The 27846-nt window shown below is 34.6% G+C and overlaps 1 protein-coding gene across 1 annotated transcript in view; it reads left to right on the top strand.

Moving 5' to 3' along the window:
- BCKDHB (branched chain keto acid dehydrogenase E1 subunit beta) overlaps positions 1-27846 on the top strand; it is a 203976-nt gene that overhangs the window by 137526 nt on the left and 38604 nt on the right. Inside the window, exon 9 of the mRNA XM_047102644.1 lies at positions 2746-2832. Within this exon, the coding sequence (XP_046958600.1) occupies positions 2746-2832 (87 nt within the window). The remainder of the gene's footprint in view (positions 1-2745; positions 2833-27846) is intronic.

The following is a 27846-nucleotide window of genomic DNA, read 5'->3' as shown; positions in this document are numbered from 1 at the left end:
GATGTCAGAGTTGATTTTAGGAAGCAAAAATGAAACTTAGGTGCTTTCCAAATTAAATTAAGTAATCAATCTAAAATGGTCAGCTCACAGCCTAGCACATAGCAACTTGCAGGACAACCAGTTGTTTATGATTACCATTATTTCTGTCTCTTCTCTTCCTGCCACACTGTCTCCCTCTGGTTTGTATACCATAATAATTTCCATAAACTCACAGTGTTATTACTTTTTGTTGTGTCTACCCTTTAGCTCTTGGTGTTTTAGAAATTTCTAGAATTTCTTCTGTAACTGTCAGCATAACTCCTGATCTAAGAACATGCATGTACATAACACACATACGGAGGTGCTGAAGAATTCTGTTTCCTCCTATACTAATAGCTGATTTACCGTGCTGTCTAGGATCCAACAGTTTGAGGGTCAGGAGGTGAGCTGGATATAATCCTGACATGGAGCATATCACACAGAGACTGACAAGGGAAGGCTGAATCCCTGTGTTTTTAGTGTGCCTATTTGCTGCTGGAGTTTGGGACCTTAGGGTTTCCTTGTATGTGAAGCTACTCCAAAGTGCCATTAAAAAAACCCCAAAACACATTGTTACGTTTTTTGAGGAGATTATGACTACAACATAGCAAGTACTTGTTGCCTTCACCATTAATTCAAGGGCTTTACCTTTATTTATGACTTATTGAGAATACTTTCAATAATATAAAAATACTTTTTACATAAAGTGAAATACAAAAGCCTTTTCCCAACAATTCCTTCACTGTCACTCTTTAGGAGGAACAAGTTTTGGTAGTTTGGAATGAATCCCTCCAGACTGTTTACACAAGTTGACTCAGTACATACAGCTAGTTTTATTGGTGTCCCACTGCTGTGGTAATTGGGTTTTTTTGTTTATTTGTTTTTTTTGTCTTTTGTAAAAATAAAATTGTATTGCTCTGCAGTTTGCTGATTTTACCAATTAATTTACCATAGGCCTCTTTCCATGTCCTCAGTCTTTTTCATGACTGTATAATACCCAACTGTATTGCTATAGCTTGGTTTATCTAGACTTTCTCCTGCTGAAGGACACTCAGATGGTCTCTGGACTTAGAGATTTTTGTTCTGGCTACATCTGTGCTTAGTTTCCCACTACATTCTGCAGGCTTTAGGAAGCCAGGGTGTCTGCCCTGGTTGGTTATCAGCCTCCAGGGATCATTCTGAAGGCTGTCATTGATCTTGCATGGGACTCAGCTCAAATAAAAAACACCAAATCTGTTGTGTGGAGGTCTAAGGTAACAGTAGCATTTTTATAGAAGTGTCTCATTTCTACCTCCTGGAGATTTGAGATGCATCCTCTAGCTGGGATGGATTTTAACGAGGTCATCTCTGGACACTTAGGCATTGGCAGATTTCTGAGTTTCAGAGCAATAAGAAAGGTTTAATTGTCAAATCTGCTTCTTCTCATTGGTAGATCAGCACTCCTTTTAAAGAGTACTTTGAGAACACATTTGTTTTTTCATGATTGTGGACTGTTTTTGTCTCTGTATTTTCCTAACCAGGTGCGTTGAAATTTGTGACTTTCGTAAATGGCATAATTAATCACGGTCATAAAATCCAAGTAGCAGTATCCCAAGGTTAGCATTTCACTGGGGGTGGGGATGGTATTCATTAAGGTGTCCATAAAATTTTATGTTCTTAAGTCACTATTTACTCAGTATATACAATAACTTATTTTTATCATGGCTACTGGCCATATCTTAGGGTTTAACATCTGCTGACTGAAATGGTTGCATACTTTTAAGACTTTAAACTCTAATTGCTTAGAATGAAGGAAATCTTTTAGTTTATGTACATATTTTTGCTTGGAAGATCTTATTTCATATTCGCAAAATATTAATGTAGAATTTAAGAAAGTTGTTATCAAATTATTAGACGTGTAGAGGAAAATTACCCCTTTGGTAACATGTAATTATTCAACGTATTTTAAGCAGTAACTTGCTGTTGATTTTAATATTTTTTACCTTCCAACACAGCTGGCATCCTGCTATGATATCATAGCTATTCTTTTTGATTTATTATTGTACAGAGTATATCATGCTGTGTGAGCAACCACAGTGAGCCAGTATTGAGAATATATCTTTATTGTTTATGACATTTCCTATGTTAAAATAGAGTTGTGGTCGTTAACCAGGTTTTAATGCACAGGGACAGAAATGGTTATAACGCTTTTACTTCTGCAGGGATTTCTTCCTGCTCAGTTTCCTTAAATATCTAGGAGCTTGAGTTTTTCCTGAAGTGCAGCTTTTACATGCTATTTTTGTGTTTTCCTTTTCCACAAAATAATATTTTCAAAGGCTATTTATTTATATTGCAAATACACCCCAAAATGAACCAAAAAATATCACTTTGATTCCTAAAGCAATATGAAGAAAAAATGATTTTGAGATGACAGTGTGAAATACAGTAATTATGTTTGTAACACAAAAGTATTTTATAATGGAATGCATTTTTGATGACAAGATTACAAATCTCATTTTTCTTTGGTAGTAGGATTAGAAACTATATTGAAAAATTTTGTAACAATGCAAGTACCAAATGACTGTCCAGTGTGAGAGAGTTTTAACTTCCTTGGCATAAAATTGTATTATTAATTTTAAATTATTTATTGGACTGAAATCAGTTGTTTTTATTCCTTAATCAAAACTGCCATCGTATACTTGAAAACATGTATTCTCTTCAACATCAGATTTCCCCTTTCTTTTCCAGTCTGTGATCAAAACAGGGCGACTGCTAATCAGTCACGAGGCTCCCTTGACAGGCGGCTTTGCGTCGGAGATCAGCTCTACGGTTCAGGTAGAGTCACTTCTTGGCACTGATTTTAACATTCGTGCGATGGTACTTGCCAATTCCAAGAAAAAAGTTACTTATCACGATATATGCACTTTTTGGAAATGCATGTTTTCCATTTGACTCCACTGTCCTTTAGTTAGTTAGTGGTCTAATTACATCTTCTGGAAAAGAAATCTTGAAGTAATAAAAACTGAAATTTTTATAGGAAGAAGAAAGTTTGAAGTGAGTTTACAAAACAAATGTAAGTTCTGTCTGCTAGGATAACAGGAAATGAAAACTTTTAAATCCGAATGTGGTATTTCTCTTTTGATAAAACTTAAGCTTTTTATGCAATATGTTGATTTTCACAGCATTCACCTTAAAAAAGATGAATCTGTCAAAAGGTAATAATATAAATTCAATAAATAATTTCAAAAATCAATAATTAATTTAATTAGTTTAATTAATAATCATATTATGTTATGCTATTAGCCACGCTTTAGAAATGGTTTAAAGCCTTCTTTTTTTAAAAAAATTCAGTTAAACTGCAGCAAATTTTCCCATATACTGCTTTATGGAGGAGTTTTCTTTAAAATATTTGTTTGCATTTATCTCACAGATAGGAAATTAAGATGATTTAAATAAGTTTAATTTTTCCGAGTTTTTTAAATTAAAAATTGAATAACGATTTTAAATATAAAGTATATACTTTTTAAATTCAGAATATCTTTACAGTTTGCAAACATTTTACTTCTCTTTACTGGTGTTCAGGTGATTCTGTTGTTAAGGTACATGTAAGTTGAGAATTCCTTTAAGTGTATGTGGTTTAAAATTTTTGATATAAAGTTATGATATATGAATAATGATAAGTTGTTATAGGTTAAGCTTTTAACCAGTAAACAATGATTTCTACCAATAAATTATCTTTAAGTGCAAATTGCCAACATTGTAAGCACTTTAAAATTAAATGAAGCAAATTTAAACAAATGTTTATAAAACTAGATTGACATAATCTGTAATTTATAGTAAAAAATTATACTGCTATTTTTATATGTTATATATTGTCACTAACAGAATTAAGGAAAGCAAATATTTGAGTTTGCAGATTTGTTTTTTTATTTATTATATAAATTAAAATTTGAGGCATACTGTTGCTTATCATTATATAACATGAGTGCCTGGTATTATACATTTTATTCATTGAGTAACATAATGTACGAACTTTGTAAAAAAAATGGGGGTGCAAGAACAAATCACCCTAATACCAATATGCTATTTCAAGTCAGAGGCAAAACTGGAAAAAGAAACTGGAATTTTCAGACTCCTAGTCAATATGTAGTCCACTAAATCATTTGAAATGCTTGTGACTTGCTAATAGAATCTTGATCTCATAGCCTTATTCATTTTGCTCACTGAATTACATAGTGTTATCTCAAAAATTTCATTTTTAAATATAAAAAGAAAACAAGTACAATGCAGAATTAGAAATTATAACTCCTCTTGTGAAGTTCACTTTCTCTAAGTGTGCTTAAGCTTGATCTCCATAAATTATTAGTAAGCTGCAGTAAGTGTAACATATTTTTCAGACTGGAAAGGAATTAGAAAGATCACCTAATTTAGTGTCTGTCGGTCTTGAATAATGTGTGGACTTGTGTTCCCAGAAAAATATCAGGTCTCAAGAATACATTTGTAAATTTCAGTTTGAGGACCATCGTATCACGAGTTAAACAAAGTCATTGCAAAAAGCTAAACACGAACAAGATCATAACCGCTGTGTTAAGACCAGATCCTGAAATTACCTGATAATAATTGGTGGTAAAAGTTGTGAATGAGATTATCCAAAATATAATTATATTTGTATCATAACATGAAGACAACAAGACACCTTGTAACCCTCTCAGACTCCCAAGAATATGCCCATAGGTGTCTGCAGTCTACAGTCTGAGAAATCATGACCTCATCTGACCCTATCCCTTTCACACACTCGTGTTTGTCATCCAGAGTGCATTTCACTTACCCAGTTTAAAAAGAGAGTGGAAGGTCTGGAGCTAGGACAGGAGTCTGGAGCAAATGTTGAGTGTGTGCATATGCACTGTTTATTCAAGGTTTCCCCGAATCCCAGGAGGAAGATAGAAGTTTTAAATTTATTATAAAATGTTCTGTTTTCCATGTTAAAATCATTCAACCAACCAACCACAAAATGAATTAAGGCAATGATGTAGAGGGGTCTGCATTTGATGTTTTGGGGAATTAGTATTTAGATTTATTAGTATGAGGATGAATTTGAAAATACAGGTGTTTTCGCTTATTCACATTTTATTTGCACAAATGGAAAGTATGGAAAATGAATTTTAATAAAATGTATCAACATAGTATCCCCAAATGTTTGCCGATTGTGGCTTTTATGTATTGATAAGAGAGGGGGAATAAAGACACCTTGAGAGGTTTTGTTGTTGTTGGTAATAAGATTTGCATATAATTTGCATATAATTTGCATGTCTGAATGATAAAATCTACTTTTCCGTAATTGTTTCACGCACATATGCAGCTAAATGCAGTGTACTATATTGAGCATCTTTTTTTATGGGAGGCCTCGTTCCCTGTTACAAGTGAAACCTGCATCCTGTTACCAGGGCCTTGGATGATTTAAACTGAAATTACTTCAGTGTGACATGCACTTACTTTCACCACTTGGAGTGATTCATATTTCCATATTTCTTTTTGTCGTATAAACTACAATGTAAGGTTAAAAAAAAGACAAAGCAGGGTTAAGATATTGAAAGCCAATTTTCTGGGACAGCAGGGAAAAGGTACACAGAGAACTTTTCATTGTTGTCTTAGAAAACAAGTCTGAAACTATGGATGAGAATGATCTATAAATTTTGAGCACTATTGATTAAAATACTGAGTTATTCTCATTGTTTTATCAACGAATGTAAATTTTATGTAAAAGTGAGCACACACACACGCACACACACACACACACACACACACACACATCTGCGCCACAAGCACTAGTTTGTGGAAGATCTCCGGTACTTCAAAAGGTCATGGTTAATCTTATACAAAATTGCTCTTAATATTATAGTATTTTCAGAGAATGAGGATTAACAATAAAACTACTGTTTTTAAATATGTTCAAATCTGAGAGCACCATTTTGTTTCCCTTAAATTTTGAAATATTACCCATATTAAAAATAAAAAATATTGAAGGCAGTACAGCACTTTAGAATATTCTTTTAAGTGTATGGTTGGTATTTTTAGGTAGAAAAATTAGATCATACTATATAAAATTGAATATCAACAGAACATTTTTTTCTGCTAGGTATAGGAAGTATATTGCTGGCATTACTATTAAGGTTTTTTTGTTGTTGTTCTACAGATAAAATATGAAAAGAATGAATATGAAATGTATTCATACTTTATTTACATAACTTTTCAATTTACGGCAGATGCTCTTCCATCATACAAGGAATTCATTGTCCACATCTTAAGTTTGTTCGTGCCTGTTGCCTCTTTTTCATAAAGAAAATTTTATTTTATTAAAAAAGTATTCATTGTTAACAGCCTTAGTATGAAGTAATGTTAAACTCACAGAAGTGACTAAACATAACATTTTTAGAACATGTTTGTCAATAGCTTCTTCGTGAAATTTATATGAACGCTTACGGAAATCAAAACCAATGCATCGAATCTAAGAACTGCTTTGCATTCCTATTGGATTTAATTTGGATGTTAACTAAGAGGCAGAACAAACTGAGGTCTGGTGTATTTGGCTTCCCCGCTGGGGAAGATTTCTTGGTCCATCATCCAAAGCTTCCCTGTCTCTTCCCATCTAATTTTACATTCCCATCTGTTCTCACTTTGAGGGTGAGGGAACTTTTTCCTTCTTTCATTTGACACATACTGAAACTTGGAGATGTGCTACTTTTAGGGAGGTATGCATTCCATTGTGCACCCTGATTTGTAGAAAAGCACAAAGACAACAGTTTAGGTGGTTCATTGACCTCACAGTGTAGTTTGAGCAAAGATTTCATTGTTTCAGAGAATTATATAAATTAATTATGTGTGATGTTTGTATTCCTCAGCTTCATGTAACCTCAGGTTAAAAAAAAATCATTCCTTTGCAAAAAGAAATGTGTTAACCTTATCCACTTTAATATTCCTCTAATTAATGTATATTATGTGCTCTAGAATGCAATGTTCAAAATAGGCATTATTTATTTAAATATTAAGGCCAAGTAATTTATGGTATTTGAGTAGTTTTAAATAGTATAATTTCTTTAGCCTTGTAGAAACCAACCTTTATTATTAATTTCTAACACATTCCCATCATGATGAAATAAATCTTGACTCTGATAGGCTTGTGATAATTTTTTTTCTTCTGGATTCAATGCTTAATATGGGCGCCAAAAATTTTAGGGATTGGGGTTGGCTTAAAGGTTTGAATTTTTTTTTTTTTAACACATGGAAGCAATAAGTCTGCAATAAAGAGTCCAATTGGAGAGGATGGTAAGTTTCCATACCATTGTTCCATCCTTTCTGTGCGGTCTCTTTTCCTAGAATAAGAACTCAGAAATCGTGCATACTGACATATATTTTTAAGGTAATCATATTCTAATAGTTTGAGAGGATTTTTCTAGGGTTTACACAAATCACTGTGTAAACGGAAACTTTCATGATTTCAAATAAAGGAATTTTTCTTTTCTTACTGTTTCATGCTAGAAAGGATTATACAGAAGGATTTTTTAAAATAAACTTGTTATTATTACCAAATTTATGAACACTCTGTTTAAAAACATCAATCTGAAGAGGGAAAAGCTCCTAAATGGTCTTGAGTTTTTATCATTGTGGAAAATGTTATATTAAAATTATGATGTTACAAAGTAAGAGTTATCAGAGAAAGCTGTCAGAGTAGTAATTTGATGAATAGTTTATTGCAATTTTATAATCTTAATTTTTTAATTTATATTTTTAACCAATGATGCATTTGCCAACAACGGATATAACATCCGGGAGAAATGTACTTCTGCATTAAAATCTATTTAGATGGAGCCAGAGCATCAGAAAAGCAGCTTAATATAGAGTATTCAGATATAGGATGGCCTTCTTTAACATGGAACTTTGCCTGGAAGCCTGTTCAGTGTTCAGCAAACAGTTTCTATGGCCATAGATATGAACCAAAGACTAAATCTTTCCAGGGATACATCACGGCCGGGGCCACTGCTTCACTATTTGTAGTTATAACCAGGTTACATGTGGTGGTCCTCCCCCTTCCCCTTATCATGCCAGTGTCTCTTTCTCCTTTGCTCAGTAGTATAAATGTGGCCAAGGCTCCATCTTTAGCCCTCCTCTCCCTATTCTTTCTTGGGCAGTCCCAACCTTTGGGCGGCTATTCTTGAAGCTTTCAAATTTGAAATCCTTCAGGACTTATTCTGCCTTTTGAGTGTTAGACTAAAAATTTCAACTTCATGCTAGTTTTGCTAGTGATAAGAAATTTGTATGATAAAATGGTGTATGTGTAAGGATTTTTAACATGAGACTGAGAAAAGGTGGGCATTAGCACATGGATATCCTCCAGTTTCTGGAAATCAGCTTATCTCAAAATGAACTCTTATTTTTCCTCAACTCTTTCGGGACCTTTTAAATTGTCTTGTTATTTATCTCTGCCCCTCAGCCTCTCACATCTTATCAGATTACTATTTACTGTTTCCTTAAAACTCATCAAATTTTGTGCATCCTCTGTTTGAACACCTCCAATAGGTCTTCTTGGGCTATAGAAGTAAGATCTTTTTTTTTTTTTTTTTCCACGTTTATTTATTTTTGGGACAGAGAGAGACAGAGCATGAACGGGGGAGGGGCAGAGAGAGAGGGAGACACAGAATCGGAAACAGGCTCCAGGCTCTGAGCCATCAGCCCAGAGCCCGACGCGGGGCTCGAACTCACGGACCGTGAGATCGTGACCTGGCTGAAGTCGGACGCTTAACCGACTGCGCCACCCAGGCGCCCCATAGAAGTAAGATCTTTATGTTGACACTGAAGATCTTCATCTGCCCAAACCAATGTTTCCAGTAATATCTCTCACATCTTTATGTGACTCCAATGTACTGTCCTACTGGCCACTTCCTGAATGATAATTCTTGCAACCACACTTTATTGAGTGCTTTGGGCACAGCCTTAATTTGGGCATTTCATTCAAGAAATGGAGTTCTTGTTTTGTGACACAAATTTAGTAGCAAAAATAGATGCTAAGCAGATAGTTATTCAAAGGTACATGATTAGATAGAGAAATATTCTGAGGACTATGGGATTATAAAAAATTTACTCACCCAACCCATATTCAAGCTGAGTCAACTCTTGGAGGATGAGTATGACCCTGTGAGTGAAGGTCAGTGGTGGTTCTAGGCAGAAGGAATACGGAGGCAGGAAAACTATTTGATTTTCTAGCAACTTCAGTGGTTTGGTTATGGTTGAAGAGTAGTATATGAGGCTATAGCACCAGGTAAGGATCAAGAAGTTGGTATGGTTTAGACCCTAAAGAATCTTATATGTAATACTAAGGAATTTGTTTTTGCAAGGAGGAAAAAGATGACAGAGTAGAGCCAGCTCCCATAGATAATAAATTTCAGTTCTCCTATATAATTTATTTAAAACACACCTCACAAATTTCCTGGCAAGTAGGAAATACAGCTCTTCCTTAACTTTATGGGGTTATGTCCCAATAAACGCACTTTAAGCTGAAAATATTATAACTGAAAAATGCATTTAATATACCTAACCTGCCGAACATCATAGCTTAGCATAGCCTAATTTAAATATGCTCAGAACACTTATATTAGTCTGCAGCTGGGCATGATCATCACACACACACACACAGTCGATTTTGTAACAAAGTATTCAATATGTCATGTAACTAACTTATTGAGTACTGTGCTGAAAGTGCAAACTAGAATGTTTGTAAGTGTATGGGTTGTTCCCCTTCGTGATTCCTGGCCAACTGGGAGCTGCAGCTCGCAGCCCTGCCCAGCATCAGGAGGAATATTGTACCACTAGCCCAGAAAAATATCACAATCCAAAATTCGAAGTATAGTTTCTATTGAAGGTGTATCACTTTCACACCATTCATAAAGTTGAAAAAGTGCAAATTCAACCATGGTAAGTTGGGGACCATCTGTAGTAGTAAAATGGTGGTCACAATTACTTTCATTATTTAATGTAAAAGGGCATAATAGGATTTTAAGCAGGAATTAACTTAGAAGGATTTGCAATTTAGAAAGGAAAGACTCTTTGGCACTTGTGTTGAGGACGTATGGTGAGGGCTGAGACAGGAAGTCACAGGGATTAACAAAGGAACTATTTGAGTAATTTAAATGAAAGATTTGAGGGTCTTCTAATCAAGGGCATGAGAGTGGTGTTGTAGAGAAAGGTGAATTTTAAAACGGGGAATTTGAAAGAGACTTGTTGACTGATGAGACATGAGCAGTGAAAGAACTGAGGTGAGTGACAGAGGCAGGCAGGAGTTAAGAATAAGGCTTAGCTTGGTTTCTAGGTTGGATGATTTTTGAGTGGAGGTGCAGTTTCATTGGAAAACAGGTGTGAGCATATCTTTTTGTGGAAGATGATGAATTCATTTTGGACTTGTAGAATCTGAGATGAGGATGAAAAAGTGTGTCTTCAGCCCAGAAGAGAATCTAAGGTGTAGGAAAAGATTAATGATTTATCATCTTATGGTGATGGCTGAGGTCATGGGTATGGTTATGATCACAGGGGAAGTTTCTAAAGAAGTCCCCAGGTACATCAACATTTAAGAGGAAGAGAGGAAAAAGCTGTCAAGGAGTATGAGATGGAGTGGTCAGAGAGAAAGGAGTAGAAAAAAGCCATTACAGAAAACAAGTATGGATAATTTCACCGTAGTGTATGTAGTCAACATTATTAAACTAGCTAAAGACTGATGGTTGTAACTGGAAGACACTGATAACTGAAGACCTTGGTGACGTTGATGAATGTAGGGTGGTAGCCAGGATGGTGGCTGTGTTATATTTGGGCTGGTGAGTGAATGAGTGGGGAAGACTTGAAACAAGGAAACATGACTTTAAGAAACTTTAATAAATAAAACTTTAATAAATAAAAGGGAGAAGCATAAAGTAGAAATCAATCTCTAAGTGCTATTCACTCAACATAGAAAGCCATTTTTCTCCATTTGAACCCCACTCCCTCACTGCCTCTTCATCCTCGTCTTCTCCCTTACCTCTCCATCCCATGTAGCGTTGAGTTTTAAACATCTCTCAAACATGCCCTTTGCTTTCTACTTTTCTAATAAACCCTAAATGGACTTAGAAAGAGCGGCACCTAGGTGGCTCAGTTGGATAAACATTCGACTCTTGATTTTGGCTCAGGTCATGAGCTCATGGTTTGTGGAACTGAGCCCTGCAGAGCCTGCTTGGGACTCTTTCTCTCTCCCTCTCTCTGCCCCTCTCCCACTCGTGCTTTCTCTCTGTCTCTCAAAATACATAAAATTTTAAAAAAGAGAAAAAAAAAAAGAGAAAAACCCCACACAATCTAAAAGGAAAATGTAGGAAATAACTGATATTAAGATGGGTAAGAAGATTTTGAGCAGAAATTTAAAAAGCAACAATTACCCACCATGTTGTCATAGATTAATATATTTGCATAAAGTAAAGAAAACAAGCACAATTAAAAAAAGAATGACAACTAGGTCAGTGTTGGCACATAAAAAATTAATATTATATTAAACATTCTTAAATATCAATAAGGAAGCTAATAGTACCTTTATTTCAAAGGTCAGAGACAGTTTTTTTTTTTTTTTTAGAACTATTAGTGGCCGGCAAAGATAAAAATATATGCCACTTGGGGCGCAGGGGTGGCTCAGTTGGTTAAGCGTCTGACTTCGGCTCTGGCAATGATCTCAGAGTCCATGGATTCAAGCCTCGTGTTTGGCTCTGTGATGACAGCTCAGAGCCTAGAGCCTGCTTTGGATTCTGTGTCTCCCTCTCTCTCTGCCCTTCCCTGCTCACACTCTGTCTCCCTCTCAAAAATAAAATAAAAACATAAAAAAAAGAAAAAAGAAAATATATGCCACTTATGACTAAAAATGTAAATTTCAAAAATGAGATAACTGTCATTTGTTACTAATAAGAATGGTGCTGATTAAAAATAAATTGTATTTAGTGTTGAGATGGTGCAGCACAAGTCTAAAAATGGATTGCTCTTTTAGTAAAGCAGTTTGGGAATGTCTATTGAGACTCTTCAAAGTGTGCATATTCTCTGACTAATTCCAGAAACCCTCACTTTGGAGTTCCATACCAAAGGGTGTAAGGACATTTTTCTCAGTGCCAGCCATATGATAAGAAAATACTGAGAATAATATTAATGAAACAGGAATATAGTTGAACAAGCTATGGTTTATCCATGGGATGAATGTTATAGATTTATTAAAATTGTTAAAAGAATAGTTGACAGCATTTCTATGGATATAACATTAAATGAAAAACTCATTATGCAAGCCTACAGGTGTTTTTACTTGCCCAGCTTTGTGGAAAGAAAAAAAATCAACAACATGTATATCTAGGTATAAGGGAAAAAATGTATAAAATGTGACTTTTTGATTTATATATTCTTCCTAATAATTTCCTCATTTCCTATGTACAGATATCATTTATAGTAATTAAAAGCTTTATTGTAGTTAGATGTATCTAATACATGTCATAGTAAATCTTCCAATTCTTGCTAAATTGTTTTAAGTAAGAAAGCCCATGTTTGCTCATAAATTTGATTTTTAAAATATCATAGTACTTTACTTTGACTTGGTTCCTTAATCATGTACATTTGTGTTTGGGGAGCTGCTGTCCTTAGTGATTGTGGCTACCTACTCAGATTTGTAAACTGAGATAGTTTTAAAACCAGGAAACCCTACTTACATAGATTAGGTTATTCTGCCGATTAGTTCTGTCCCTCACATGTATGGCCTATATGATTTATTGCTCTCATCATAAAAGTGAAAGCAGCATTATATTGAGATATTCAGATTATTTAATCTTCCTATGTTAATTGGTTAGTGATACTGAGACTAACATTGGAAATCCTGCTTATTTTCTCTCCCTCCTTTTGGTTATTAGCTTTACAAAAGATTGCTGTCACTCTTTTTGAAATCTTTTTGGATGTGAGCCAGTCAGAAGAAAGATCATCCACATTCCATCTTTCTGGGTAATGATAAAGTACTCCAGTTTTTCTCACACAATCCTTAATATTTTCCCTGACAGAAGTAGTCCCCTTTGAATTCAAAGGCACATTCATTACATACCTCCCTCCTTTCTCCCTTTCTTTGTAACCTCTGGTTAGCATTTTGTTGTGTCCTTTTGGTGATGTCCCAAGACCACTCCTGTCCATCCTGCTTAAGACAGACGGATCTGCCAGTTGGATGGGAAAAAGTAACTGCTGGAATGTTTGAAAAGAAATGTGAAAAGTGAAGGGTTATGTTATAAATGTGTAGTCCTTAATCATGAGGTAGACGTTATTTAAAGGAGTATGTGGATTCCCCAATAGCCTCAATTTTGAACTAGCATCTCCTCAGAAAGGCTCTCCCAGATGTCCCCTCTATAGTGGCTGTCCACCCCAGAGATTTCCCCCATCACATTACTCTGTTTTACTGTTCTCATTGCCCTTGAACTGTCTGTAGGTTGCTTGTTAATTTGTTTAGTGCCCTTCTTGCCCAGGAGAAGGCAAGCTTCATGAGCTTAAGGACCATGTCTGGCTTGTTCACATCTGCCAGCCTGGTGGCTAGAACCATGCCTGATGCTAAGCAGGCACTCAGATGATTAAATGAATTTTTTGCCCCCCAGCATCACTGCTGTTAGCAATTTCTTTGAAGAAGAATGATATCTTGCTGGTTTGTGTTGTATATAGAAATCTCCAGTCATGAAAACTGCTAGATTGGACTGTTGCCTTTTGTATACCTACACCCCAATTTGTTGACTGCCCCTGCACCCCCAAAAGATTTGTTCTGTTTATGAGTTAACTTCCAAAATGACCACTGATATCATGTACTGGTGTTCTTCACATTTCTACTTGTGTCCTCATTTCTTTTGAATAAGCTGGTGATACTTTTTTTTTTTTTTAATCCTCATAATTCTCTAGTGAGGCTAAAAAAGACATTTTCTTTTATATAGTTACCGGTGAAGTTTCCTAGAATGAATAGACTCTTTAATGAGTAATATAAATTCTTTATAGAAAAGCATTACTTTCTTTTGAAAGTTACAGTGACTTCCTATAAGTTGAATTGTGCTCCCTTAAAAAATAAAACTAAAAAAAAAAAAAAAGTTAGAGTGATTTCTTTGATTTGGTACCTTTAAGTTATATTTTGACACCTAAAGAGTTGTAGTTTACTTTCAGAGCAATTCTTGAAGATCTGGTTGTAGCCTCAAAGAAAATTATAATTGATTGAAAATATTTCATTTCCTTATTTGGTGTGAAATAGTTTTTCTTTTAAAATATGTATAATCTTAAGATTTTTCAAACTAAAATAAAATTATTTAAAATTTTATAAGTGAGAGACAGCAGAGAATCTATTCATGACCTGGCCAACTCTCTCGGCCACCTTGTAATATCAGAGGCAAATGTGGAGAAGCATATTAAATTTGTCAAGAAATTTTAGGTATGTTTTGTCAGCATTGTATTCACAAACAATAAGGGGCTGGGTTGGCTCTTGGAGACAGAACAAAATTTCTCAGCTAGTTCGTCATGCTTCTTGGTGGGCAGTAAAGTTGCTGTTGTTGAAAGCTCATTTTATTTCGGTAATTTAGTGTACTTAAATTTACAGCTCAAATTAGTTTATGCTTTGTTACAAGGGCCATCATCTCTTTTCATAAATGAGTTCACAGCTCACCAAAATATGCTTGAGTTTAAAATAGACATTAAAATGAAGATTAACTACTGCTAATGAATTTTCTGCTCAGCTTGAATCCAAACACTTGTGAAAATTAAGACGAGTTAAAATCAACACTTACCTCAAAAACAAGCAGTTGAAAATGAAAGTTATAGGCAGAAATCATCTAGTTTATAATTGTTTTGATTTTTAAATCTATCAAAATTAATGAAAGTGTTAGAGATGTTTTAATTTGCAGAATGTCTGAAAATTTGCATTTGGGGAAATGTTGAATATTTGATTATTTTCTTTCAAGTGACATTAAAGAAGGTACTTTATTTTTTATTCTTGATCTACTTGAAGAGACACACTTTTCTGTTTTAATCCTTTAAAGGACCATATAATGATATTTACTATTTAAGGTAGTTAAAGGTAGTTAAGGTAGTTTTATATTACACGAATTTTCTTTATCAAAATTATTAGGTGAGAAGTAGAATTCATAACTATTCTCGTAAGAAGGTCTAAATATTTATGTTTTAAGAAGTGCCTTGGGATGACTAACATTTCCAAATCCATATCCTTATTTATATCATCCACAATTATAGTTGTATCATTGTTTAAAACAAGTCCTGATTATTTCCTTTCTTTTGGTAGGATTATTTTACCCTCTTAATAATTACATTTCTGCATTTCTTCACTGCACCAATTTTATATTCCTAGCTTAGAATACAGATGTTATAAAATACTCTCCGTGCCTGTTTTTTTTTTTTAATTAAGATTTTCTTTTTAAGTAATCTCTACACCCAATGTGGGGCTTGAAGTCATAACCCTGAGATCAAGAGTTGCATGTTTGACTGACTAAACCAGCCAGGTGCTCCCTACCCCACCCCATGCCTGTGTTTTGAGCACTTTCTGGATCAGAAAGACATAACCTTGGTTTTCCCTGAGATGGCTTATATTTGTAAGTTTTCTAGCACCATTTTTCTTCTTTATTCCTTTAAAAATACCAATGGTTAGCTCTATATTAGCAGTTAAAGAAACTGAAACTTAGCCTTACCTTTACAACTCATTACTGAAGAGTCTCCTTCCTCTGCACCCCAACAATAAATTTATGCTTTATTTTTCTAACCGTGAAATTTCTGGGCATCGATTTCTACCTACGAGTGCATAGCACACAAAATTGAATGTATTTTGTGAATAATATTCCAGCATCACACAGTCCTGTGTTATTAAAACCAGCTTTCCTATGGCAGTTCCAAAAACATAGTTCAGGTACATTAAAATAGTGAAGTATTACACAAATACCGATAAAATAGTCTTTTAATGTGAGGGAATGTTTTATTATGTATGCAGCTATCAATTTACCTAATAAATTAAATACAGTATCCATTTTAATAAAACCCATGTATTTTACAAAACTAGGACCTTGACTAACCTATATTTAGAGTCACAAGAGCCACAGTAGTGTGGTTGAAGCTAAAGGTTCCTATTAGTGAGCAGGCCAGATTCCTTTTGTTAGCCCACCAGAGACCAAGAGTATCTTTTTTTTCCCTCCTTTCTTGCCATCTTGCCTCCCTCCCTTTCTTTTCCCCTTGCCTTTCCTGACAGTTTTCTTTATGCTAGCCTCAGCAAACATATGGATCTTTGCAGCAAAACTATAATTCTCTTCTCACCTTGGACAGTCTAGCATTATTCAGGGTAGTTTGTGCTTATGAAAGCCTTCTCCCTCCTAGTAGGCAAAAATTGGAAGTATCCCGTAATATTGGTTGAAGGTAGAGGGATAAGGTAGATGTAGGCAAAGCTTTTCTTTTTCACATGGTTGATCAAAGGTGATCTTTTTAAAATGTATGGAATTAATACCATTTGTGACACATTTTTAAAGGGAATCATTTATCAGTACAAAGTATGTGCGTGTATATTTTTTACTGGTGATTTTTTTAATGGAATAAGGGAATGGGGTGTTATGTGGGATGCTTCTGTCTACGCTGTTAATTTCCTCCAACAGTAGTTTTAATGATGCTGTTAGAGGATAATTTACTGAAGTTGAAACTAGAGGGATCATTAGGGCACATAATTAAGAAAGACATTCCTTTCCAAATCTGAAATAAATAAAAGAACAAGCAGAAGTCCATAAAACGTTTTTTTTTTTATTTTGCCTGAGAGAAGACCCAATTTTCAATTTTTTTCCTTCACAACAAACATCCTCAAAAAAAAAAAAAATTCTCATGTTCATTTAGTGGTTATCCTATTTGAAGAAATTTGCTAAGCCCTTGAAAAGTTCATTTTGAATGACTTTTCTTACTACTTGCCTTGTCACTCAAAATTGGGACAGAATATTATTTGTTCATTCATGAAGATGCATTTAGTTTAATAATATAAAGCAGAGTTGTCTCTAACATCATTATTGTGTTACCTCTATTAAAAAAATTCTTTTAGAACCAAGGCTTAGTTCACTTGCTTCCAGCTAATGAGTTTGCTTTCCTCAGGGACAAACAATCTTTAAATAATGTTTTCTGAGAGGATAGAATTCCATGTTATACAAATAGAGATGCTTCCCTTGAGTTACAGGGAAGGATGGGTGGGCTTATCAAGTGGATACTATTTTGTCTGTTGAAAGTCTTTTGCCTCACAACTGCAAAGCCAACAGTCTCTCTACTGTCTAGAACATTTTAAAATTGATAACTATTTCATAGGTGAAATCTAAAGTCCTTTGTTTTTAGTGACTTATTTTATTCTTTAGTGTCGTAGAGTTAAAGTATGATCACCTGTAACATTTATCTTTTCATATTCTTTGCAAGTCAAGCATTTTTAAGGTGATTTCCTCTTTGCTTTGGTTTTCATGAAGACTTTGGTCATCTGTATGTCAAATAGAACTGACATCTATATTAGGATACATTTATCTCAAGAATAAACGTTCACAAATTTTATAGTAACTGACCGTAGTCTCAGCTTCCATCTCAGGCTAAAGAGATGTGAACTGGTAGAAAGTAAAGAAATTGGTTCAGCTATTTAAAAAGTTATTTCCTTTCCCACCTATTCTCATGTCCAGTTGCCTGAATAGGAAGCCTGTCATAGGGACAGTGAGAACTTGACCTAGTAGTGTAACAAAGGTGATCGTATATTTTATCTTCCAAATTTGGACAGTAGGCATAAATTGGGGTCATTCCATGACAACCAGGATGTGTAATTACTGACTTCGGCTACTTTAGGGAATATGTCAACTACCATGTCATGCAATTAATCTTAAAGATTAGTAACAGTGGAATTAGAACTATGGAGGAAAGATTCTTACTAAATCAAATTTAGATTTCTTAAATGTCCAAGAACTAAAAGAACAAACATGAAATAACTCAAGAGCATAAGTGCCATTTCTTCTTTCAGTTATGTCTTTTAAATGTAAAAGAAGAATTTAAGATGGGTTGTTTTTGCCTAGTGGCTTGCCGCTGCTTGTTCTCATGTGTAATTTATTTTTAGTTATTGGCAAACTACCTGGGAATCATTGAACGACTTGTTTGTTGTGCTGGACATTAATCCTTAATAGTTTTAAAATGTCAACAAGTTCTAAATGTATTTAAAATAACTTTAAAATCTCCCCTAAAGTGAATGTTTGGTTGTTTGTACTATGTACAAAATTAAGATGAAAATATAATTATATGACAATATGACGCAATATGGCTTTTACTTCTTAGCTGCTCTACCATTCTGTGAATGACAAAGTGACCCTTTTTATTAGTGACAGCTTTTAATTTTTAGAAATTTGACTTTTTGAAATAACTGCTGAAGGGGGAAATTTTATTGTTCCTGAATGGTAAATTAAGAATCTGGGAAGATTCATTAACCGTTTCAGTGATTTTAGTCTTTCAGTAAACTTTATTTTCATTGCATTGAATCAAATTATTGGGACGCCTGAAATGATTCTATAACGATTATTTAATTGCTTACTGACTTTGGGGTGTATGTTTCTGAAAAATGCCTTGATGAGAAAAACCCACTTGGCAAGATCAAGATCTCATAGATAATAGGGATGTAGGAGCGAATGTGACATTAAAAATACTTTAAATATGTACTTAAAGTAAGGTAAATCAGGATACTACTTCCAAAAGAAAGTGGAAAATGGACTTGCGTCTTGCGTACGCACCCCTTCTCCTGAGTGATCTTTATTTCGCACAATGGTGCAGAACCACATGCACCATCAGGTATATCCTCTCACAACTTTTGTGTTATACAGACTATACTTCATCTTTTAAACATTAGCTTTTAAACTTCATCTTCTTTTAAGATTTTAAAACTTTTTTTTTGCATTACAAGCTATTTGTGTGTGTGTGTGTGTGTGTGTGTGTGTGTGTGTGTGTGTGTGTCGTTTTCCTTAAATCTGGGCAAAATACATATGAAACTGCCCAGCCTTTTCACACATTGTCCTGGGGCTTATGGCTGTGGTTTTCATTGCCTGGTCTTGGTTCCTGTATGCAGTGTCTAATAGGCAGTGTTTAGAAGCCGGAGGTTTAGAAAGCAGGAGTGGTTAAGCGTCCTTTTGTTTAAGGGGACAGAATGTAACTGTGCACATATATAAATAGCTGTCACATTTTAAAACTCTGGTGGACAAACATGAAGCTGTTTTCAGCAAAAGGGATTGGTAAAACGCTCATTGCTAGATGGTTAGTGAAGGGCCAATCTGTGTATTTCTAGAACTTTGAAATATCTTATTTTTGTGTGTGGGAGAAGAGGAGTTTCTTTGAATTATTTTTTTTTATGTTGCTAGTAAGGTATTTTAGATAATATGGTTGCATTTAAAATTTTACTGCGGAGTGCAAAATTCAAGCGAAATATAGCCACCTTTTTATTGATTCCATAGCTCTTTAAGGGTTGTACACAGTACAAAGTTGGATTTCTCCCTTTGAAAAGGTAGGATTGTCAATTATATAAGGTGGTGAAGTAATTATCAAATTGGACTGATTAACTGCAAAAATATCAAGGAATGAACAAAATGCAATGATAAAAATAAATGTTAAAATAGTGGTCATTTGTAATCTTAAGTGATAAATAACTAACAGATCATTTGTCACTTGGTATAGTTGGCCAGTTCCCATAGCATCTTGATTTGCTGTACTAGAAAATTTAGTTAAATATATTTAGGGTCGACAGATACTATCTCACATGCTAGTACTTCTATTTAATAAAGAGTTCTTTTTAGAGTTTTCAGAGAAACCTTTGGATGCTAAAAAGATATGATCAAAGGGGACTTCTGCTTTAAATTATAGTTATATTTCTTTTTTGAGATATTTATATATAGTCACTTTTGGGTAAAATCATTTAGAGAAGGTTATTTTTCAAGTTTATTTAGAAAGATTCAAGAGAATTATTCTAAAACTTTAGTAGATGTTTGTTTTTTCTAGGGAGAGGAATTGTATGTATGAGTGATTTTTAATTCTTTATCGAAGGCCTTGTTGATTCCAAAATTTCCAACTGCTTGCTTCATATCTCCATTTGGCTCTCTGAAAGCTCTTTAGGAAAAAAAAAATGTCCAAACCCACTGTTATTTTCTCAGTGTTCCCTACCTCAGGCCAAAAGCTTGGGAGGCCTCATGAATGCCTGTTTTCCCTGTGTGCTGTGTTCAGTCCACCAGGAGGTGCACTGCTCTAGAAATATATCTCTAATCTGACCACTTAGCACCTCTACTACCTAAGTCAAAGCCAGCATCTTTCTTCCCTGAACTATCAACTTCTCACAAGTTTTTCCTGCAACGTAGCTGGAATATCCTTTAAAATGTACAAATTAGATCCTGTATTTCCTTGTCCCAGTTCAGTCCCCCACTCTCACCATGAAACCCTAACTCCTTACTATAGCCTGAGCAGCTCTACTTCTTAATCTTATTTTCAAATTCTCTCTGCCCTCTTCACTCTTTTCTAGCCTCAGGGACCTTTTTGCTCCTTCAATGAATGTATTTGTGGTCAAAAAAAAAATTAAACATAAGGCAAGAAACAGATACTTCTGATGATAGCTTCAGAATATCTTAGTAATTAGACAAAACTAGAAAATTTGATCCAGATAATGCAAAAATGCCCTAGACAAGTAACTTAAGTTTCTTAGGGTGTGGTGTTATTTTTCATCTTTCTCATAATGCCATATTTTGAATAACACAAGTTGCAACATATAGTTAATGCCGATTTAGGTAATTATGAAAGTAGCTCTGAAAAATTCTTTTAGTTTCCTAGATAAATGTTACATTTGGTTGTATGTAATTCAAAATTTTCTGTAATTTTAATCACTAACTCAGTTAACAAAAATTCAATGTAGGACTTTCTTTTTAAAAAAAAAAAATTGTTCCACATAGACTTTTTATTTATCTCCTTGTAACTTAACTAAATGATGATGAGAATTGTTCTCCATTACACTGTTAATAATGTTATAAAAGTAATTATGTAATTGAAGTTTCAGAAGGGAAGGAGAAGGATAGGAAATTCAAAGACATAGATAGAATTTATAGACAGACAGTAGCCAGAGGAAAAAAAGAGGAAAATTACATACATATAGGGAACAGCACTCAAAGTTGTCTTATTTCTCATTAGGAATAATGGAAGTCAGGAGACAATGGAGTGACATCTTTCTAGGGCTGGAAGTAAAAAAAATACCAACCCAGAAATCTACATTCAGTCAAACTAGCCTTCAAAAATGGAGGGAAAAATAAAACATTTTTCAGATGAGCAAAAATGAGAGAATTCACTGCCATTAGACCTGTGCTACAGGAAATACTAAAGGAAATTCTTCGTGCTGAGAGGAAACAACACCAGATGGTAACTTAGATCTATAACTAAAAACTGCAGAACACACATTCTTTTCAAGTGCACAGAGAATGTTGGCCAAGATAGACCATATGTTGTTATACCATAAACAAGTTTTAATAAGATTCAAACGTTTGAAATCTTACATAATGTGTTGTCTAACCACAGTGGAATTAAATGAGGTATCAATAAGATACCTAAAAAATATTCAAATGTTTGGAAATTAAAAGGAAAATTCTAAATAATAATAGGTCAAAGAAGAAATAACATGGAATTTATAAAATCGTATATTTAATTTTTTTAAAGTTTAATTATTTTTGAGAGACAGAGACAGCATGAGCAGGAGAGGGAAGAGAGAGAGAGAGAGAGAGAGAGAGAGAGCGAGACCTAGAATATGAAGCAGACTCCAGGCTCTGAGCTGTCAGCACAGAGCCGACGCGGGGCTCGAACTCATGAACTGTGAGATCATGACCTGAGCCAAAGTCAGGTGCTCAACCGACTGAGCCACCCAGGGGCCCCTGGAATTTATAAAATCTTATGAATTGAATATTAATGACCATGCAGAATAAAATATATGCAGAGAAGCTAAAACAGTATTTAGAGGAATATGCATAACTTAAATTTTAGAAAGAAAAAAAAAAACCTTAAAACAATGTTTAAAGTTTCCACCTTAAGTAGGGAAAGAAAAATATACTGGTAGTATACCGATAGTATATATACCAAATATACCGATAGTAAGTAGAAGGAAGGAAATAATAAATATGATAATAGAAACAATAAAAAAAAAAAGAGAGACCCAAGAAAGATCAAAATGATGTTAAGGAATACTACGAATAACTTTATGTGCTAGGCATTCCTTGGTCCCCATTCTCCAGTAATGGTTGAAGGGCAAGGACAGGACGTGGGAGGGGAACGGAAGGCGGGGCAGCTCTCAAGCACCTACTGTGTGCCGAGTGCTCTGTTGGGAACTTGACACACCTTTTATTTCATCCCTTGCCATCTTAATGAAGTGTCTGTTATATTAATTTTTATAGATTAGGCAATTGAGGCTCAGGGAGGGTAGTTAATTTGCGTGTGGCTAGATTGCAGGCAAGTAAAGGAACCGGAAACTGCCCCACATCTGCCTCCAGGTTCCATATGCTCCCTTGACTCTTTATGTATTATGAACATTGCAGTAATTAATCCAGGCAAACCAAGGAGAAAACTAACTGAGCATGTGAAACTGGATCGCCTAGGTGGGGTGTTACTCAGAGGTGTCTGATGACCATGTTGTTTCCTCTGTTTCAATTCAAAATGTAATTATTTTTTTAAGTTTCATATTCGCAAAACCCATTTTTTCTATTTGTAAATGAAATCCATTTTTTTTAAGTTTATTTATTTTGAGAGAGAGGGAGTGCATGTGTGTGCAGGAGGGGCAGAGAGAGAGAGAGAGGGAGAGAGAGAGAGGGAGAGAGAGAGGGGGAGAGAGAGGATCCCAGGCAGGCTCCGCGCTGTCAGTGCAGAACCAACGAACCGTGGGTGAGATCATGACCGAGCAGAAATCAAGAGTCAGACGCTTAACTAAGTCACCCAGGCACCCCTGAAATCCATTGAAATTAAGCAGAAGAGTGTTATAAAATACTTTGAATATTAAGAAAACGTTTTTCCCATGAAGTTGAAAGTACCTTCCACCCCAGCATGGATGTTAATAGCATTTCAGTAATTAAATATTCATTCTTATGAAGGAAGAGTGATAACACTCAGAAAAATAGATTTTATTTTGTTTTCTTTCAGGGTACACACACACACACACACACACGTATATGTACATATGTATGTATAGGTATATGTACATACATGTACATGTATGTATATATACACATATATGTACATATATGTATATGTGTATATATACACACATTAGGAAAAGGTTTTTTTTTAATTTAATGGCTATTTCCTTATTATATCTGGCAAGTAGAATGTGTCAAGAAAAGATTGTTTCTGTTTGTAGAATGCAAACAGAACTCATGAACCACGAGATCATGACATGAGCTGAAGTCAGATGCTCAACCGACAGAGCCATCCAGGTGCCCCCACATAAAATTTTTTTAAAAATTTTAAAGAAAGATACAATTGAATACACTTTTGTAAGTATTCCTTTGCATTCTGATTCAGCTTTTATAATACTTAAATATTTACATTAGGAGATGAATTCATGCTGGCTCAGTGATTCATCTCAGAAATATGTATGTGAAGCTTATGTTAAAATTCTAGGAAAGAAGTATCTTTGCAGGTACTGAAATATATTTCATATTAAATATATAATTAAAACTGTTATACTAAATTGTTTTTGAGAACAGAGCCTAGATTTTTCCTTTCTTTCGTTCTTCTTTCTCTTTCTTTCTTTCTTTCTTTCTTTCTTTCTTTCTTTCTTTCTTTCTTTTTCTTGTTTTTTTTTTTGATCCTAGATTTTTTCCTACGAGTTTTGTGCTCTCTTGTGAGTGCCAAAAGCTTAAATACATCTTTTTATTTTGCAGAATTTTGAGTTGTATAATCATGATATAATCAACACGAACAGTGTTGGAGGACTGGTTGTTTGAAATGCTGACTTGTCTGGCAAAGCCATATGTTGTCAAGTAGGTGATAGAAGCATTTCTAATACAGCTAGCACAGTATTTGTCATAGGTCATTGTAAACCAAAGGCATTTGCATTTTCTGACTGGTCAGACCTTGACAACAACGAGTTCTATCATTAATTGAGGTTTTATTTTTGTTTAGCTCTAAACTATACTTTGGATTTGTGGTTTTCTTCAGTTACACTGTGAAAGGGAAAATACTCTATGAAGTTGTGCTGAAACAAAATTCTGGGGAAAAAATGAAATATGAGCTATTCTGTAAAACATGGCAATGTGGACATACGGAACAAAGCAGTATTTATTAGAAAACTTCATCTATGAGGTGGCAGCACTACTTTGGTTTGAGATTCACAAACATCAGTGGGAGCTTAAATGGGATGATGGTGCTCTAAAAAAAAAGACAATTTCCAGTGTTCATGGCAAGAAATATAGATAGGACCTTATTTTATTAAAACTAGGAAAAAAAACATACAAGGAAAAGTCTTCACATGATATATTACCTGAACTCAAAGAATAACTCTGTTGTATCTTCTGGCCTTAGTTAGCGGCATTTATATAACCCTGTGTCAGGATCCTCTGGTGCTGATGTGGTGTAAATGTAGCAGACTAGATGGAGAAAAGTAAGTATTTTCAAAACTAGCGACATGTACTTAGGAGTTGTAACTGCATGAGTCTGGCAAAAATAGATGACAGACAAAACTAAACATTAGGGCAGAACATAGGAAATCCTAAGGAAAAAAAGAATCTTCGAGAATGTCCAACCCAACTTCCCACTTCCTGTGCTCCCTGGGAATGTTTTTGCATGCTCATGAGTATGCCCACACAAACCCACCCATGGGACAAACACAGGCATCTGCATAACCAGTAAGGGTTTGTAGGCCTAGAGCAAGTTAAGAAAAGACTAGAGTCTACTCTGCTTGTGCCAAAATCTCTTTTTTAAAAAAATTAGTCCACAATAAAATGAGAACAATAAGAGTGTTGTTTCCTTCCCTTATTTAATGGAAATAGAAACTCTTCAAACTTCCACATTCCTCCTTGGGAAGGACAGTTTTTTATTCTGCGATTTTGTCTATCTTCCTTTTACATATGTTTTTCTCTTATCAATGGATTGTGTTAATTGGCTTTTGTGTTAATGTCTTTGCCAACAAGTCAGCCTGGTGTTAATCATCCATTTCTTTCTTTTTTTGTGTGTAGGCGATTGTACCAATTCATAAAATGGTGCTATATATTATACAGCTGAAGGTTCCACTTAGATGGGTCTCCAAGAAAATATTAATAGGAACAGCCTGTACTGAAAGGAGTGTTCCAAGACTGTTCAGCTTTTTCAGTAATTTTTAAAAAAATTTTATGTGGGGGCACCTGGATGGCTCTGTCGGTTGAGCATCTGACTTCAGCTCATGTCATGATCTCGTGGTTCGTGAGTTCGAGCTCCATGTTGGGCTCTGTGCTGACAGCTTGGAGCCTGGAGTCTGCTTCAGATTCTGTGTCTCCCTCTCTCTCTGCCCCTCCCCCACTTGTGTTCTGTGTCTCTCTCTCAAAAATAAATAAACGTTTAAAACAACTTTTTTAAGGGGCACCTGGGTGGCTCAGTCAGTTAAGTGTCTGACTTCTACTCAGGTCATAATCTCCCAGTTCATGGGTTCAAGCCCTACATCGGGCTCTGTACTGACAGATCAGCTCAGACAGTCTCCCTCTTTCTCTCTGCCCCTCCCCAACTTGTGCTCTGTCTCTTTCTCTCAAAGATAAATAAACATTAAAAAAATTAAATTAAAAAAATTTTTAATTAAAAAAACCTTACACATTTCAAGGTTTTAAATATGTTGGAGTTAAGTAATTAAGGAATTCAATTACAGGTACTGTTGGGCCATTGAAGTACAAACTAGACAATTAATTTCAAAGAGATACATTTTTAAAGTTTTTTTTCCCTCCACTTTAATTCATTTTTTTTTACCATTTGCTATGGGTTTGCTGCTACTCTGTTTAAGGAAAATAGGGAATGTGAAAAGTGAAAATAAAGTAAAGGATGTATAGCCAGCATTTATTATGCTAGACACCATTTTAAACTTTTTACCTGGGTTATTTCATTTATAATACTGTTAATACAAAACTGTAACCAAAAAAAAAAATGATACTATCAAATAGAACCCCCTCTGGGCTCCATTTTACAGATGAAAGAACTGAGACACAGAGAAGCTTAGCAACGTGATCAAGATCACACAGCTAGCAGGTAGCCTATTTAAACCTTGGTCATTTGATGATAGACTGTTTAATTTCCCTAAAATTTGTCTGACAGAAAAACAAATACTATATCTCTAGTAAAAGTTAAAAAATACTTCCATTAAATATTTGTAAGCACACTTATGAAGAATTTGATCCACTGGAATTAGTTTTAGGATGACTTTTCCATCTGTTTTAATACACTTTTATTGATAGAAAAACAAATGCTGCATATAATCCCTAGTTGAACAATCCTTTGTATTTTTAAACAGCAAAATAACGTTGTAAGCATTTTAAATTATGAAATTATGCCACAGTTGATATCACCATAGATTTTGGCCAGGTTGTTTTTTTGTTTTTGTTTTTGTTTTTACATAAGTAGCTATTATTTGTAACATCATGTTTGTGATAATGTTATTCGGGTTTTTTTTTTCTTCAAGAACTATAAGGTTTCATTCTATACAATTTAAAAGTTTGTAGATAATCCAAGTTTTAAAATATCAATTAACTTCCACATTAATGATAAGAGAAATTTGGCAAGCAAACTTTCTGACTTACTTTACAATTGTTCAAAGACAATAGAAATAAGTAAATTGTTAGATGGTATGTCTGTATGTTGTGGGTTCTGAGTGTGAAGTATTTGATCTTTAATTAGATGTTCAACTTGTAATGTTATTTCCCAGCATTGGTTAATAAGCTTATTCTGTAAGACGACCAGACTCTTGCCTAAGAAATAGAAATGCAAGGAAACTTTTCCATATTTTAATATCCTTTAAAACTTTTATTTTTACTATGCTCTAGAATTTAAAATCAATATTAAATATAAAAGAGGTGAAATATATAATGAGTTAATTGTATACATCTTTTAAAAAATTACATTATCAACAAACATGAACAAAAGCTGTAAGTGGGCATGAATCATTGTAATGATATAGATAGTTGGAGAAGGAATATAGGTTTTAGATTTTCATTACCTAGTTGACTCAGTTAAAAAATACTCTTAAAAATAACAATATCAAGAAAGCACAGCTGTTATTCAGCACTTGGTTGTTTTTAGTTACTACCTGATTTCTGTGGACTCATGTGCCTGGATTTTAGTTTTACTAGTGAATATCTTATTTGCATGAATTGTGAATAGAGTTGAGGTACTCAGAAAACCTTTGGGGAAATTGTATCTCATTTTTGGGGGGGCACTGGAGCATTTTGGGGTTGGTAATTTGCAGGTCTTACAGCTCCAGTCCTCACTCAGGAGAGGAGCTGTTCTATGCTTAAGCTGGAGGCTTCCCTCTAGGCACGGGAGAAGGTAGTAAACTTACTTAACATCTTTTTTCCCCTCAGCTTTGTTTTTAACTTCCTATTTCCCTAACTTTGTTATTGTGCCATCGTTATATTTCCTATTAATTGTGCTTATTTCCATGGGGAGAAGAAAGCGGGGAAATAATGGTTCTTAGGTCGTTTGCTCACACTGATATTTTAGGGAAATCAACTAACCCTGTTTTCAACCTACACCGTTATGATGGAGGTTGCAGGAACCTCTAAAATGTCA

The sequence above is a fragment of the Lynx rufus genome, unplaced genomic scaffold (genome assembly GCF_022079265.1).
Source record: "Lynx rufus isolate CCGP_SWC_20201006 ecotype Redwood Valley unplaced genomic scaffold, mLynRuf1.p SCAF_6, whole genome shotgun sequence".
Lineage (NCBI taxonomy): Eukaryota > Metazoa > Chordata > Mammalia > Carnivora > Felidae > Lynx > Lynx rufus.
This window is presented reverse-complemented; position numbering and strand designations above follow the sequence as displayed.